Source organism: Pristis pectinata, chromosome 12 (assembly GCF_009764475.1).
Source record: "Pristis pectinata isolate sPriPec2 chromosome 12, sPriPec2.1.pri, whole genome shotgun sequence".
Taxonomy (NCBI): Eukaryota; Metazoa; Chordata; class Chondrichthyes; order Rhinopristiformes; family Pristidae; genus Pristis; species Pristis pectinata.
Genome location: NC_067416.1, coordinates 6,124,124 through 6,139,534, shown reverse-complemented (window position 1 = coordinate 6,139,534; position 15,411 = coordinate 6,124,124). Strand labels below are relative to the sequence as shown.

The window sequence follows — 15,411 nt, the reverse complement described above, 5'->3', positions numbered from 1 at the left end:
TGAGGGCAGCCAAATTTGAGAAGGATTCTTTATAATCTCTCTTGGTTGACAGACTCAGGCTTTTAAAAACCTTGAATTGTAAACACATGAAGGTTTACCAAATGTTTCTTGTGAAAATTGAGTGCCCTAAAAAAAATGAATTGCACATTATACATACCATGTGCCATCAGCTCCTCTGATCAACGCAGAATCAAATAACATTTAGAGATTATGGAATATAGTTCTGTTGCGATGAGAGGTTGTGTTTCCAATTTTCTCTTGAAGATGTTATCTGCTTCCCATATTCTGGTACATTGCCCAGGTTGTCATTATTCATGTGTAAGGCTTGAAAGTGAGCTTCAGCAGACCACTGGGGTTCGGTAGACATCACAGCTGACTTCATTCCAGTCCTCGTATGATACACAGCAGAAAACCTAGCTGATTTATCTTTCCTATCCCAGAGAACTGACGGTAATGACAATGAATCAAGTCCAACCCTGGATAAGATCAGCCAACACGTCATAATCTGGGAATCAGATCTAGAGCTTTCTTCATACGCACTGGCCCAGTTATTTTCTGGAAAAATTCAGAACTATCAAAGGAAATTTTCAATTAGTTTTAATGGCATTTTGTTTAATTATGTAGTAGAGCAATTGATTTATGACATAAAAAACAGAAATACTGTAAGTTCTCAACAAGTCAACTGGCACATGTGGAGAAACAGAGTTTCAATCACCTTTCATCAGAACTGGGGTAAGTTGGGAAGTTATGAAAAATGCTTTACATTGTGGAGAAAGGGAAGAGGGGAAGATAGAACAAAGAAGAAAATCTAGGACAGGTAGGAGACTAGGTAAGGATGACACATGCAGTGGTGCTGCTGCCAGCTGAAAGAGGGTGACGTACGGTAGAGAATGTTTAAGGAAGTGCAAAGAAGAGATGTATGAAATCTGAAATTATCAGAAACAAAGGACTGAAACAAATCTGAATGCTGGAAAAGCGAGACACAGGGTCAGAATGACTGATGCGAAATTATTGAATTCAATACAGAGTCTAGAAGACTGTAGTGTACCCAGACAGAAGATAAAGAGCAGTTCCTTGAGCTGATTTACAAAATTACATAGTATTTCACTTAAGGGGTGGATATGACATATATTGGGTCATATGCATTGGCACCCACTTCCCCAAGATGGCAAGAGCAGAAATAGATGTACACTTACAGGATCCTGCTTTACGATGCAAATTTTTTGATACTGCCGACTACTCCCACAGTTATTCGATGAAAGAACCAGCTGCAATTTCTATCATCTACCAACAGGTCAGGCTTTCGGGAAAAAAAAGTCACCCCAGTAAGATTCTAAAATTACAATCTCTCCTCTCCCAGTCTCCATAGATCCAAAAGCAATGAAACATTCCATTTAATTTGGTACCTCATACAAATCCACAAAATAAAGCGATCCTACACAACTAGTGACCCACAAAATATTTCTGGGTGAATGGTGGTCCTTTAGCCTAATGTAATTCATCTGTACAGAACTATTAAACATTTTCAGCATTTGAAGCAGACTCTGAAAGCATCTCCAGAGACCAAGGAAATCATTATTGCCATGAAACTAGTACAAGTAGGGACAGAAAAGGAATTTATATTTACATTATAAAGACTCCACTACACACACCAATGGGAAACTGTGGACCTAATATCAGTGAGGGGTGATGTCTCTAGTCATTGTGCAAAGCTGACAGCAAAAACTGGCCTCCATATATGTACATCCAGACATGGAAATCTTAAAATTGCTCAGTGATGCCTTGCTTGTCTACAGGGTGCACTATTGCAGGATTCAGAAATGCAATTGGAGAATCAGTAATTTGACATGAACTTCATCAGTTTTGCACTAATCTGCTGAAAACCCATTGAGAATGTTGTCTTGTAAATTATAAAATGGCATTTTCAATTGTAGTTACTGCTGAATGACCTCTGATTCTATAGAACTAATTTTATAATCAAGATTTAGACTGTACATATGTTAAAAAGTTCTGAAAAATATGTATTTTGTTTTCTATCTTATTTCCATGTGTATATTTATTTTGTTTTCATTGAGATTAAAAAGTGAATTAGAACTTGTGCATTTTACTTTCTGGTTTACCTCATTATGGAAATTCTTCAATGCAATTGGCCACTTAGCCTACTTATTAACATCACTGTTGCTGGAGGCCACAGAGTCACTCTAGATCCTATCAGATTATTAGTCATGCAACTGGAAAATTTAACAATAGAACCTGGTAAAGTATCTATGGGCAGATTATTACACAACAGTGGAAAGCAGTTTTCCTTTGTTATTCACCTCAAAATCAGGGCTCTATATGTTCACTAATAGTTAGCCTACAATTTCGGGAAAAGAACATGAAAAAAATACTGTGCATAATGATTAATAATTTAAGTTTCCTTTAATACCATGATTCACGTTTTCAATCTGCTATTTTCTCTCAATGAAGTCAGTCTTTACCAAGAACAAGACAATGCATCATTGCTGATGTCCGCTTTAAGAGGCAATACAGGACTTGGGTTAGTAACTGCAGTAATCACTACCCAAGAACAATACAGCCCAGGAACAGACCATTCAGCCTGTGATGTCTGTGCTGAGCACAATGCCAAATTAAAATGAACTTATCTACCTGCACATGAGCCATAACCCTCCATTCCCTGCATATTCATGTGCATGTCTAAATGCCTCTTAGATGCCACTATCATGTCTGCTTCCATCACCATCCCTGGCAGCACATTCCAGGCACCTACCACTTTGTGTTTAAAAAAAACTTACCCTGTACATCTCCTTTAAACTTTCCCCCCTCTCATCTTAAAGCTATGTCCTCTAGTGTTTGATATTTCTACCCTGGGAAAAATACTATTTACCCTATCTATGCCTCTCACAATTTCATATACTTCTCAGGTTAAAGCCTCCAACACTGCAAGTTTGTTTAACCTCTCCTTATGGCTAGTACTCTCTAATCCAGGCAGCATCCTGGTGAAATTAGATTACCAAAATTTTCAAATGGTCAGATAAGAAGTGTTACAGACTAAAAATTAAATTATGTTGATTTAAAGCATACAAAAGAATCACAAAATTGCAGCACAAATAATTACCTCTCACACAGGTTCTCTGTTGTATCAATAAAGGGTGAAGATGTTGTTTTGAACTTAATGGGAAAATGAAGTTGAATAGCCATGTTAGCAACATAAAGGAGACACAAGCTACTGCAGATGCTGGAATCTGGAGCAATAAATAAACTACTGAAAAGAACTCAGCCTTTTGCTTCCACAGATACTGCTTGACCTGTTGAGTTCTTCCAGCAGTTTACTTTTTTTTGCAACAGGAACACTGGGAAAAGCAATCCATATTGAAGGCTTTTTAAAATTTTCATTCCTTGTTGCTAACAAATTCGTAAGTGGCACAGTCTAGAAATTCCAACCAATTTTGTATGTGGAATAATTATAACGCAGATGACACCAGCTAAATGTGATTTTGTTCGTTCCTAGCTGCTGACAATTTCCAACTGAGGGAAGCAGGGACTACCATTCCCTACCCAACCTCAATCCCTGTTGGGATATAGAGTCGTACAGCACAGAAACAGGCCCTTCGGCCCACCACATCCATGCCAACCTTTTTGCTTATTTACACCGATGCCATTTGTCCACATTAGGTCTGCATCCTTCTATGCCTTGCCTATTTAAGTGCCTGTCTAAATTTCTCATATGTAGTGATTGTATCTGACTCCACCATCTCCTACGGCAGAGTATTCCAGATATCAACCACTCACTGTGTGGGGAAAAAAAAACTTCCCCTCAAATCCCCTTTAAAACTCCTTCCTTGCACCTTAAACCTATTCCCCCTTGTTTTTAATATTCATGTCATGGGAAAAAGAATCTGACAATCCACCCTATCTACCCCTCTCATTACCTTATATATTTCTATCAGGTCACCTCTCAGCCTCCTTCGCTCCTGGAAAAACAAACCCAGCCGATACAATCTCTCCGCATAACTGAAGTCCTCCAATCCAGGCAACATTCTGGTAAATCTACTCAGCACTCTCTCCAGCACAACGTCCTTGCTATAGCATGGTGATCAGAAATGCATGCAATACTCCAATTGCAGTCTAACTAGTGTATTGTAATATTGCAACATTGCATCCTAATTTTTAATACTCTATGCCGTGAATCCTATGAAGGCAAGCACGCCCTAAGCCTGGTTTTAACAGTACAAATTTTAAACAGTACAAATGGCCATATAATACATGTGCTCACACCACTTATCACAGATAATCCTTTATGATATGCAAATAGTACCAACCATATGCATATTTTACAAAGGCATGTACAGGTGGCATTTTCTTCCAATACCTGTACTTCTGATTTTCAGGAAAATCAGTATTAATCAACATCTCATTTTTCACCACAGAACAAAACATCCAAGACAGCGTAGCTAAGGATGATTTGATATTATGCTAAAAGCACCAGTTCAAGGTAATCTGAGATCTCCATCAACTCACGTTCAAGGTTAACAGTGTAAACAGCTGATGGAGACTTCAGGCACCCTCAAACACTGGTCACATTATTAATAGTCTCACTATCGCCACCACTATCCCAGCGGGACAAGTAATATTATTCCAAAAATAGAAACGAAAGCCACTTTCAAAATACAGGGCTGAAAATAACAAATGTGTCCGTTCTGAATATGGAGATCAAGCAGGCAAAACTAAATGAACTACGCTGACTGTGGAGGCTTAGCTGAAGCTGGATACATAAATGCTATAAAATATTATAAGTCTGTTAAGGAGAGTGTTTTACCTGAGGAAACTGCAGTTGTAAGTGCAGGAACTCCATAATAAGTGAAAGCTCCATTTTCAAATTTTAAGGCTTCTTTGCTTATTTCAACTTCCACCTTTCCCTACATTAAACAATCATTGGAAAAAGTCACACATACATGTGAAACATTAAACAATACAGTAAGAAGTACAGTGTCAATAATTCTGATTAGTTTTAACCAATTTATGCAGCTCAACCTTTTATATTCTAGCCACTCTTCCCATTTGGATCCCAGATTTCAGAAACTTTAACTGTTTATTTCCCTCCATAGATGCTGCCTGACCTGCTGAGTTCCTCCAGCATTTTGTGTGTGTTGCTCTAAATTCCAGCATCTGCAAAATCTCGTGTCTTTGTTGTATCAGATTTATTTTTCTGTGAACATGTGCCAATGCACTGTATAACAATGAAGTTGATAACATCCACACTTAACCATGAATAATCTGGGCATAATCATCCTCCTCTGCAAATAAAAAAAGCTAAATTTCCATTGCTTTCCCAATGATTGATTTACTAAAGACACCATTCATTGTTGAAACAAGTCCCAAATACCCAGGTTTGTGCTGTATGAACTGATCATATTCAAGAAAAAGATATTATCTGCTTCAGCAACCAACATTTAGAGTTAAGCAGATTTTAGAGTTGATTGCTGCAGCATTCAGTATTCAGAAGTGGACATTCATTAAAAACACAAGTTTTTGATGTGCTACAAAATCAAACAAACTTACATCAAATCAGATCCAATAATGTTAGCTACCAATAACCATGCAACCGTACACCAATGCATAAAGAATAATATGGGGAAAAAAGTATTTTAACACTGTCATTTATTATTAGGAAGCCAGAATGGCACCACATATAATGCAATGAGGGCTAAAACTCCAATTGCAATATTAGACTGACATCCTGGAAATTTCAGCCAATTACCTTCAAAAGTCAATGACGTTCTTCACTGAAAAAAAAACTTCTCCTTGAAGAAATAAATCACTGTAATTGAGAAGGATAATCTCTAATAGTTCACATCCTGCTCTAAAGAACAGCTCAGCATATCAATTTTTTGTCTCAAGTTTCCATTTCTATCTAGCTTCTAGTATCTTTCAGCATATGGAAACACATTACTATGCACTAGTGCTCCACACAATTCAAAACTATGTTGAAGTGAGGGATTCTGGTAAGAGCGGACCTGTAGGATAAGTATATAAGTAGTCCCACAGGTTTATTCCGCTGGTAGAGATACTGGTCAGGTGATTTGTTTCTCTTATCATATTTTAATTCGCAGGTGACATTGGGATGTTTGAGAAGTTTTAGCAGAACCTTTTCTGATACATGTATACTTTTAAAAGGTTCCACCTCTATCCAAATGAGAAGAAAACAATTAGCAATTTAAAGTTTGCCTTTGGTATTATGATATAATCATGCCTCCTGCTTCAAAGAAAACAAAATGTGGTTAATTTTATACAGCTCCTCCAACTTCACAACACTTCTTTTTCAACTTACTGTCTAACTTTAATATAAACGATTATCTCATTTCATACTCAAAGTAGGGAAACAGCCATTCAGCCTACCAAGTCCACACCAATCAGTGGGCACGCACCTGTATTTACCCCCATTTTCCAGCACTTTGCCTGAAGCCTTCCATGCCCAGGTGATTCAACTGCTTGTTTAGACATTTCTTAAATGCTGTCAGTGACCCTGCTTCCACTCTCTCTCTAGCAGTTCATTCTAGGTACTCACCACTCTTGGGGTGAAAAAAGTCCCCTTCAGATCCTCTCTTACCTCTTACCCTAAATTTTATATACCCAAGCGGAAAGGTTTCCTGCAATCTACTCTAGCTATATCCCTCAGTTTTATACATCTCAAAATCATGTCCCCTCTTAAACTCCTCTGCTTCAGAGAAAACAGACCCAGCCTCCCCAGTTTCTCTTTATAACAGAAACACTTCATCCCAGGCAATATTCTGGTGATTCTCCTCTGGACCCTCTCCAGCGCTGACGCATCTTTCCTATAGAGTGCTGATCAGAATAGAATGCAGTACTCCAGCTAAGATCTGACCAATGTTTTTAAAGTTGGAGCATAATCTCCCTTCTCTAGTGATTTAATGCCCTGACTAACAACGGCCAGTACCCCACATGCCTTCTTAACCACATTATCTACCTGCACTGCCATCTTGAAGGACCTTTGGAACTCCAAATCTCTTCAGAGTGCAAAATGTCTCATGCCATTTTATTTCTGTTTATTAATTTGGATATTCAAGTCTTGTGTACAAATTATGAGGAGTCTGCATTTTCATTCTTGAAAGCAAATAAATACTTTACAACCATTCTGAAGTTAAATCACAGTCAATGAAAAGCAAAAAAAAACTGCAGATGCTGGAAATCTGAAATAAAAATTTAAAATGCTGGAAATACTCAGTAGGTCGGGCATCTATGAAGAGAGAAACAGTTTGTGTTTCTTTCCAGAACTAGGAAAAAGTAGAAAACAAGCATGTTTTAAGATGCAGACAAGGAAAAGCGTGTTCTCATTTGGGTCCTACTTACACTTGCTCCAAGAATCACTGCAATTAGCAAGATTTCACCACCCTCTCTCAGCTGGCACCAACTCTACTTGCATCACTCAGCCCCACTTGGTCTCCAAGCTATCACAGACATTCCTTTCGTTCTCTCCAACCCTCCCTCTTTCCTGCAACTTTGTTGTGATTGCTTGCTAACCTTTCGTCACGACAAAACCTGGCAGAAGGGACTCGTTTAATCAGGCATCATTAGCTGAATCAGTTTGGGACAACATCTGAAGGCTGAAGGGCCTGTTCCTGTGCTATACTGTTCTATATTCATGTTCTATGGAACATTTCTCTTTCCACGGGCGCTGCCAGTTCTGCTACTTCCAGAAGTTTCTGAATTGCAGCATTGATTCAAGAGCCAGCTTTTTAAATTGCAATGTTGTTTCAAGACTATAAAGATTCAAACAGACCAAAGAACTGGAAAGCAATAAGAGAAGAAAAGCAACAATGCACAATGGAAGAAACAGGACCACAATAATCGGTTTATCACTGTCACATGTACTGAGAATGATGTGACAATAATAAGCCAATTACTGTGGTTCTGTAAAAATGAAAACTGTTTTGCATGCCATCCAGACAGATCATTCCAAGCATAAGCACATTGGAGGAAAAGCAATAACAAAATGCAGAAGAGAAACAAAGGATTGCAGATGCTGGAATCTAGATGAAAAACACGATGATGCGGGAGGAACTCAGCAGGCCAGGCAGCATCCGTGAAGAAAAGCAAGCGGTCGACGTTTTGGGTCAGGACCCTTCTTCATGACTAAAGATAGGAAAAAGGGAAGCCCAATATATAGGAGGGAAAAGCAGACAGTGATAGGTGGACAAAAGGGGGGAGGCCAGGCAGTATCACCACCTTGTGCCCACCCCGCCTTGCCTCTTTTGTCCACCTATCACTGCTCTGCTTTTCCCTCCTATATACTGGGCTTCCCCTTTTCTTATCTTCAGTCCCGAAGGGTCCTGACCCGAAACGTTGACCGCCTGCTTTTCTCCACGGATGCTGCCTGGCCTGCTGAGCTCCTCCAGCATCATCGTGTTTTTCAATAAAATGCAGAATACGGTGTTACAGTTACAGAGAAAGTGCAGTGCAGGTAGACAAATAAAGTGCAAGGGCCATGACGAGGTAGATTGAAAGATCAAGAGCTCATCTTTAGTGTATGAGAGGTCCATTCAAGACTCTTATAAGAGTGGGACAGAAGCTGTCCTTGGGCCTGGTGGTACATATTCTCAAGCTTTTGTATCTTCTGCCTGATGGAACAGGGGAGAAGAAATAATGACTGGGGTGGGAGGAGGTCTTTGATTAATGTCTGCTTTCCCTGAGGCAGTGTGAAGTGTACATGGAGTCAATGGAGGGGAGGCAGGTTTGTGTGATAGGCTGGGCTACATTTACAACTCTGCGATTTCTTGTGGTCCTGGGCAGAGCAGTTGCCATACTAAGCCATGACGCATCCAGATGGAATGCTGTCTGTCATCCATCCATAAAAATTGGTGAGGGTCACCAGGACAGACATGCCAAATTTCCTTAGCCTTCTGAGGATGTAGAAGTGATGGCGTATTTTTTTGGCCTTTGTGGTTGGATCAAGACAAACAGGTGATATTTACACCAAGAAACTTGGAAGCTCTCAACCATCTCCACTTCAGCACCATTGAACAATTCAGATAAGGTTAACGATATGGATTTAGTTAGTATTGTTGCATGATTGAAGAAACTTCTAAGTACTTCATATGCAATGAATAATATTATATAAAACATATGAAACAAGATAAGTAGCCAATATCGTCCCATAATCCTGCCATGTCTTTCACGAGACTATGGATTGTTCTTTTGGCTTTGTCCATTTTCCTATCCAATATCATATGGTCCAAAAATCTCTCTCAGCCTGGAATACACTTAAGACTCAGCATCTACGGCTTTCCAAGGTAGAGAATTCCAAAGATTCACAACCCTCAGAGAAGAAATTCCTCTTCATCCCAGTCTTAAGTGTTCACTTCTTATTCAAAAACTGCTCATTCCTTATCCAAAAACTGGGCACCCTAACTCTAGACTCCCCTGCTCAAGCAAACATTCTCACAGCATCAATTCTATCAAGCCACCTTAATGTCAAATGTTTCAATGAGATCACCTCTCATTCTTCTAATTTCCAGAGAAGCTAACTGATGTTGATCAACCTTTCCTTAGAAGATACTTCCCCCAACCGAAGAGTCTACCTAGTGAACCTTCACTGCACTGTATCTAATGCAATTACATACTTCCTTAAATAAGGTAACCAAAAATGCATATGGTACCCCACATTTCACAGTATGGACACAAAATTTTGTACTACAGTCCCTTTTAATAATGGGCAACATTCATTGTGTCTCCTCAATCGTTCCTACATGCAAACTTAGTGCTCCTTGTAAAAGGACACCCAGGTTTCCAAACACCAGTATTTAACAGTTTCAAATTATTTAAATGATACTCCGTTTTTCTATTTTTCCTACAATTTCTCATTATTAGACACCATCTATTATTTTATTTTAACCACTCATTTAAAGTGCTCATATTCCTTAGCAGACACCTGAGGGAACCTACAAGCTATAGTCTATTAATTTGAAAGTGATCGATTAACACCAACCCTGCCTGCTAAGCAATCCTCCATCCACTGTTAAGAGTTATTCTTAATCTCATGAACCCTTATATTGTGCAATAACCTCTTGTGCAGTATATGTCGTTTGGAAATTATAGAAAATGGAGTGTGATAAGGTCACCTTAGCAAGATGAACACAAGTGGCATGAAACTCTTGAAAGGTGATGTTCCTACATAAATACATTTCACTTCTAATATGAATAAAATTTCTGTCTGTCTGAAGAACTTAAATGAACTGAGAAGAAAGCTGATTACTGAAAATACAGAAGACCATGAGTAACACTTTAAATTGGATGTCAAAGGGCAAGCTGGAACTTTCCCTAATTCAACTTGCTATTCAGAAATTCTTCTTCAGAAGGCAATAATTAACTGCGTTTGAATTTTACAACATTTCTAAGTGCAGAATTTATTTGGCTCTGATTTTAACTTTAACTTGAATACCAGCTGCATACCAACCCGAGGCTAGGAATAACTTTCTAACATAAATACTCAACAGGTCAGGCAGCAGAGAAAGAAATAGTTGACGTTTCTGATGGATGACTGTGTCAATTCTGCTTCTCTGCCCATAGATACTGCCTGACTTGCTGAACATTGTCAGCATTTTCTGTTCTATTTCAGACATCCAGCATTTGCAGTATTTTGTTTTTGGACACATTTATAATAATGCCTTCTGCACACTATTCAATTCTAATTTAACACCAACAATGAAACAGCTAAGAAAATTCTGAACATTTGCAGCAGCAGAAAACCTTATTTTCAGGAAATCATCTATACCTGTTGCTAAAAATCGGTGAGTTGCAAGTAAAAGTTGAGGGGAAATCTTGGTCCTTAGATCTGCCTCAGAGTCTTTGAACAGTGAAAAGTCATGTGGTTTTTGTTCTCTGTAGGCTATCTTCTTTGTCCTATTGTCAGCTGCAATTGGAAAGCGAAGATTTTTCATTAACGAACGGAAAGAATTTATCATTTCAATCAAATTTAAGCTCCAGTATCCCTTACTTGCTTCTTGCTTTTGTAAAGGCTTGATACTGTAATTCCTCAATTAACTACATGTGTTCCTAATGCTTCATGAAGAAAAAATAGACCATTCTTGAGCATGGAATTACATTGCCACGTGCTGAATTATCTAGCCGCAAAACTGGCACAAATTCCCCAATCACAACAATGACATTCAAGTTAAGATCCAGTCACAGAAGAAGAGTAATGTACTATGAACACCACTACTGACACTTAAAGCTACAATCATAGAAATGATTTGTTTGTGACTTTGTGTGTTTGAAGTGAGCTATTTTTCAATTGTGATGAACTGAAAGACTCATTAGTTTCCATAAGTCATCAGCATGCTCATACTATCAATTCGAATTATTTCCTCTGCACTACTTCCAGATTGTTGTAACTTTTCTAACTCACTTCTAACTCATTGACTTTTTCCAAGTTGTTACACCATAACACTGTTCCATTTCAGTATTATTTTTCCCTCTTTTTTTTAAAAACATATAACAATTTGGATTTTATTTCAGACGGGATGACATTTACCCCATTTACACACAGGTGTTAAAGTGAAATGTCCCATGAAACTACTTAATTTTCAGAGCTGTATTATACTTTGATTTGATATCAGGAAAATTTGTGTGGAATCAGAAATGATTTCCAACTGCTATATGCTATGTAGATTAAGGAGGTTGCACATTGCAAATGATTGCATATAGAAAGGAAAACATCAAGCAAAGGAGCAAGAGACAAAAAGATATCCTCTGATGGCAGACCTTGAAACTGGGTAACATTTCCAAACCAAAAAAAGTGTCCAGCCAAAATGGCACACGAGTAGCGAAAAGAAGTCAAAAGCACTATGTGGAAACAAGAATGCATGGACGTTGCACATCAAGTGCTTTTCAAGGTCACGGGATGAAGCTTAAATATTCTAAGATCACCAGCAGACAGTAGAGGAAAATGTTGGCCAATTGATCATTCCAGAAATTTTGACAGGGAGAGTTTAGTGGCAAGCAAAGAGTTTCAAATGCACTTGAAAGGAAGTTGACAGAAGGCACTCTTAGTTCAATATTTCATTTGAAATATTTTGCATTTTGATAAATTTTAGTAATGAAGTATATTGGTTCGAAGGAAGAACATATATATTGATAACAAATACCTAAATGAAATTACTTTGTTGATTACATAACAACCACTATTGTGATGCTGAGAGTTAAATAATGGATTCAGACTGATGAATTTATATGTACATTCCATTGCCAAATACAATGTCATATGCATTCTATCAAAATATTTAAGTGGCCTATAAAGTGATCTATGCTGGCTACACTAAATCCACGGTCACATTTGGCCAAGGGATATTTTAAGGAAATGTTGTTGCTCATGGCACCACTGCAAACAGTAATTGGCTTCCTTTTCACAGCTGCGTTGGATCTAATAAGAATTCAGTAGCTCCTATATGATCCACATACCTCCAATGTGAGAAGACATTGTCTCCTCCAAATCTTTTCCTTCTACAGTCAGCAGCCTTGATAAAAGGTAGCTCTGAAGATGATGAGCTGGACCGCAGCGTAGCAGTGGAACCTGAAGAAAATATGGTTGTGGAAGATGATGATGATGAAGATAATGTATGAAGATTCTGAATCAATATACTCAAAAACATCCATTAGAGAAGTGTCACGTGTTCAGCACTACATGGCCCAAATACATCCAAGTAGGGCCAGGATACAAGCAGCAGCAAAGAAGGCAAGGCAGTAGAGAGCTAAGAGTTTCTGGAATCCTGAAAAATGGCAGCCAGAATCACTTGCATATTCAGAAGAACACACGGGAATTCTGAAGTTGAAATTCAAAGATAAGCATGGATCAATTAAGTATCGGAGTGGATGGATTCTCATTAGACTTGCTGCTGTCATTTGGGGCGTTCAATCTGCATTGTTGTTTAACATGTCAGAATAAGTTTGCAACTTCAAACGTCTCTGCATATTGCTCCAGAAATTTTTGGCCTCCTTTATTCCTGCTACACAACGGGAAGTCTTCAAATTCAAAAAAATCAAGGTAAAAAAATCAAAATTCCAACAGCACCATCAGATCTGAAGAATGATACAAACGTTGACTGCCATCAGTAAAATACATCCCTTGGAAGTCTGAGCAGGAACTAATTTAATTCTACTCAGACATTTTAAAATATTCTGGATCATTCCTAAACGTCCCACTCTACACCCTTCCTCCTCCTTATCAAACGAGAAAAGATTTACACTGTAGATTTACACTCAGCTCTTCTATATTTTTAGGCTGTGTGGTTTTATGAGGACACATACACTTAGAAAACTGGTGTTGAAATAACCCGAGCTTGATAAACAAGTCTATTTATCCTACTAATTGATGAGTGCTAAAGGTGCCGCATCAACTATGCGTGACAATTGTACAGCCAAATGTACCATAATCTGGCTGTTAAAAAATACTTATGTTTGCATATATATTTGAAGGGTCAAAAAATGTTCCACTTCCTATACTTCATTAATTCCTGTAAATCAGCGTAACTGTCAATACTTAGAGAAATAAAAGAGGTGCACTACAAAAATCTCATGCCAAGGAAGCATCTTTGCTCTGTCAACAATGGTGCAACTCAGATACTGTGGGCAGGTTCAGTTTAATGAACAGTTCCGTTCACAGTACAACTGCCTGATCAGGTACATTTTATAAATGTCATTCAAAATTGTATGAAAAATGTAAGAGCTCATGTTGCTGCAATGTTGGTAGCATTATCTTGAAGTTGGGCTCATTCAGTAGAACGATGAAAAGCTTTAGTCAACATCTAAAACTGTTGAATTCATAAAAGAATAGCTGAAAAGAAAATTACATGCTGGCAGTGCCTCAGAAGAAAAACACTATTTTGTTAATCATACTTCTACTATTAACTAAGTTGCTCCATCTTTCCGGAAGATATTGACAAGAAGCAGTACATACTGTACATGTCTGTTTCATCCAGGATCTCTGATTTTATCAGTTCTTCAATTATATCTTCCAGTGTGATGATACCCAGCACTTCATAGAAAGGATCACCTTCTCCCTCATTGTTGACTTTCTGTACAATTGCCAGATGAGATTTACCTGAGGATAAACAAACACAGGAGTGGCCCCATCATAACATGGCATGATAGTTGACAAGCAATAAATATGTAAACCATAGCTTAGTCGCACTGTTCTAATAAAGTTCAGCTGTGGGATTTATGGTATCTGCCACTAATTCATCAGCATTATTTCTGCTTCACCTTAATACTACAGCAAAAAATATGCATAATCTTTATTTCAGTAGCTCCCTTCTAACTTGTATGTTGCTTTTACTACTACATTGGAGTTAAAGCTTCTTTCAATAAACATTTGGTAATAACAAAAGCACTTCAACTGTGTGTTAGAAGACTCCCACCTTCCTTCCCTTCCACATTTCTCCTGAAGGCACTGAACTGTAATCTGTGGTGTATTAATGGTGAAACTGTCAGTATTGTCATCATCCATTGTAAAACTTCCAGCGCCTATACATGCAGTTAAACATGGAAATTCAGAAGTTCCTCTCAATGTTACCTTCCTCCTCCACCGTTTGCACTGGTAGAGTCTTCATCAACAGAATCAGCACAGAATCATTAATTTGATGTGTATTTCAATTTTCATGCATTTTTTTCCCATTGTGCGTTTTTTAAAAACACAGAAAACATTTGGCCCCAATGAGTGAGATATAACTGAGATTTTAATTAGGTACCATCATAAATACTACTCATTGATCTCTCTGTCCCTGAAAAAAAAATCTGTAAATATCATTCCTTCAGGAAAATATTGCTAAATTCTACATTAAAAAGTGATGAACATATTTTAAAATTTCTGATATTTTAACTTTTACCTAGTCTTATGATTTTATCCTCAGCTTAATTCTGATTTCTGTGGAATATTTAGAGCTGTTAAATATCAGTCGATTTTTACTAACTGGTCTGCTGTATATGAAAACTGTTCAAACTGATTGTTACTCAGCCTGCTTGATGACACTGCTGTTGTTGAATTCCACAGCCGCCCAATAGAAGGCACCAAATTACAAGTCATCTCTGAAAACTAAAATCCACTGCACAGGCCTCACTTTAAGATCAGATTTTCTTGCAAACAACAAGATACAAGCAATGCTGAAGGAGATTTATTTGTACTGTAATAAAAGTTCTGTTGTTGTATACATTTCCTCTCCACAAGTGAGCAATGCTTTTTGTGTTAATATTTTGAATGGAAAGTACCCATATATTTTGTAAAAGTTACTATTCAAATGTGAAGCTCCTATTTGTATATAATATCATGCTTCCAGGGCTCCCAATATTGATCAGGGCACAGTCATGTTGCAAGTAGTGCAGCTGCCTTCCAGCTCTACT

General features: G+C 38.0%; 1 protein-coding gene across 8 annotated transcripts in view; it reads right to left on the bottom strand.

Annotated features, from left to right (window-relative positions):
• The window catches only part of LOC127576978 (metal transporter CNNM2-like), a 62,619-nt gene that overhangs the window by 21,121 nt on the left and 26,087 nt on the right, over window positions 1–15,411 (bottom strand). For 2 of the 8 annotated variants that reach the window (XM_052027806.1, XM_052027807.1), the window contains exons 2-4: window positions 13,973–14,116; window positions 12,478–12,589; window positions 4,820–4,919 (exon numbers count right to left, since the gene is read on the bottom strand). In XM_052027806.1, the coding sequence (XP_051883766.1) occupies window positions 4,898–4,919; window positions 12,478–12,589; window positions 13,973–14,116 (278 nt within the window). In that variant the 3' untranslated portion in view covers window positions 4,820–4,897. Of the gene's footprint in view, window positions 1–4,819; window positions 4,920–6,056; window positions 6,187–10,792; window positions 10,931–12,477; window positions 12,590–13,972; window positions 14,117–15,411 lie in introns of those variants that run through there. The other 6 variants (XM_052027804.1, XM_052027805.1, XM_052027808.1 and 3 more) reach the window with 5 other exon arrangements.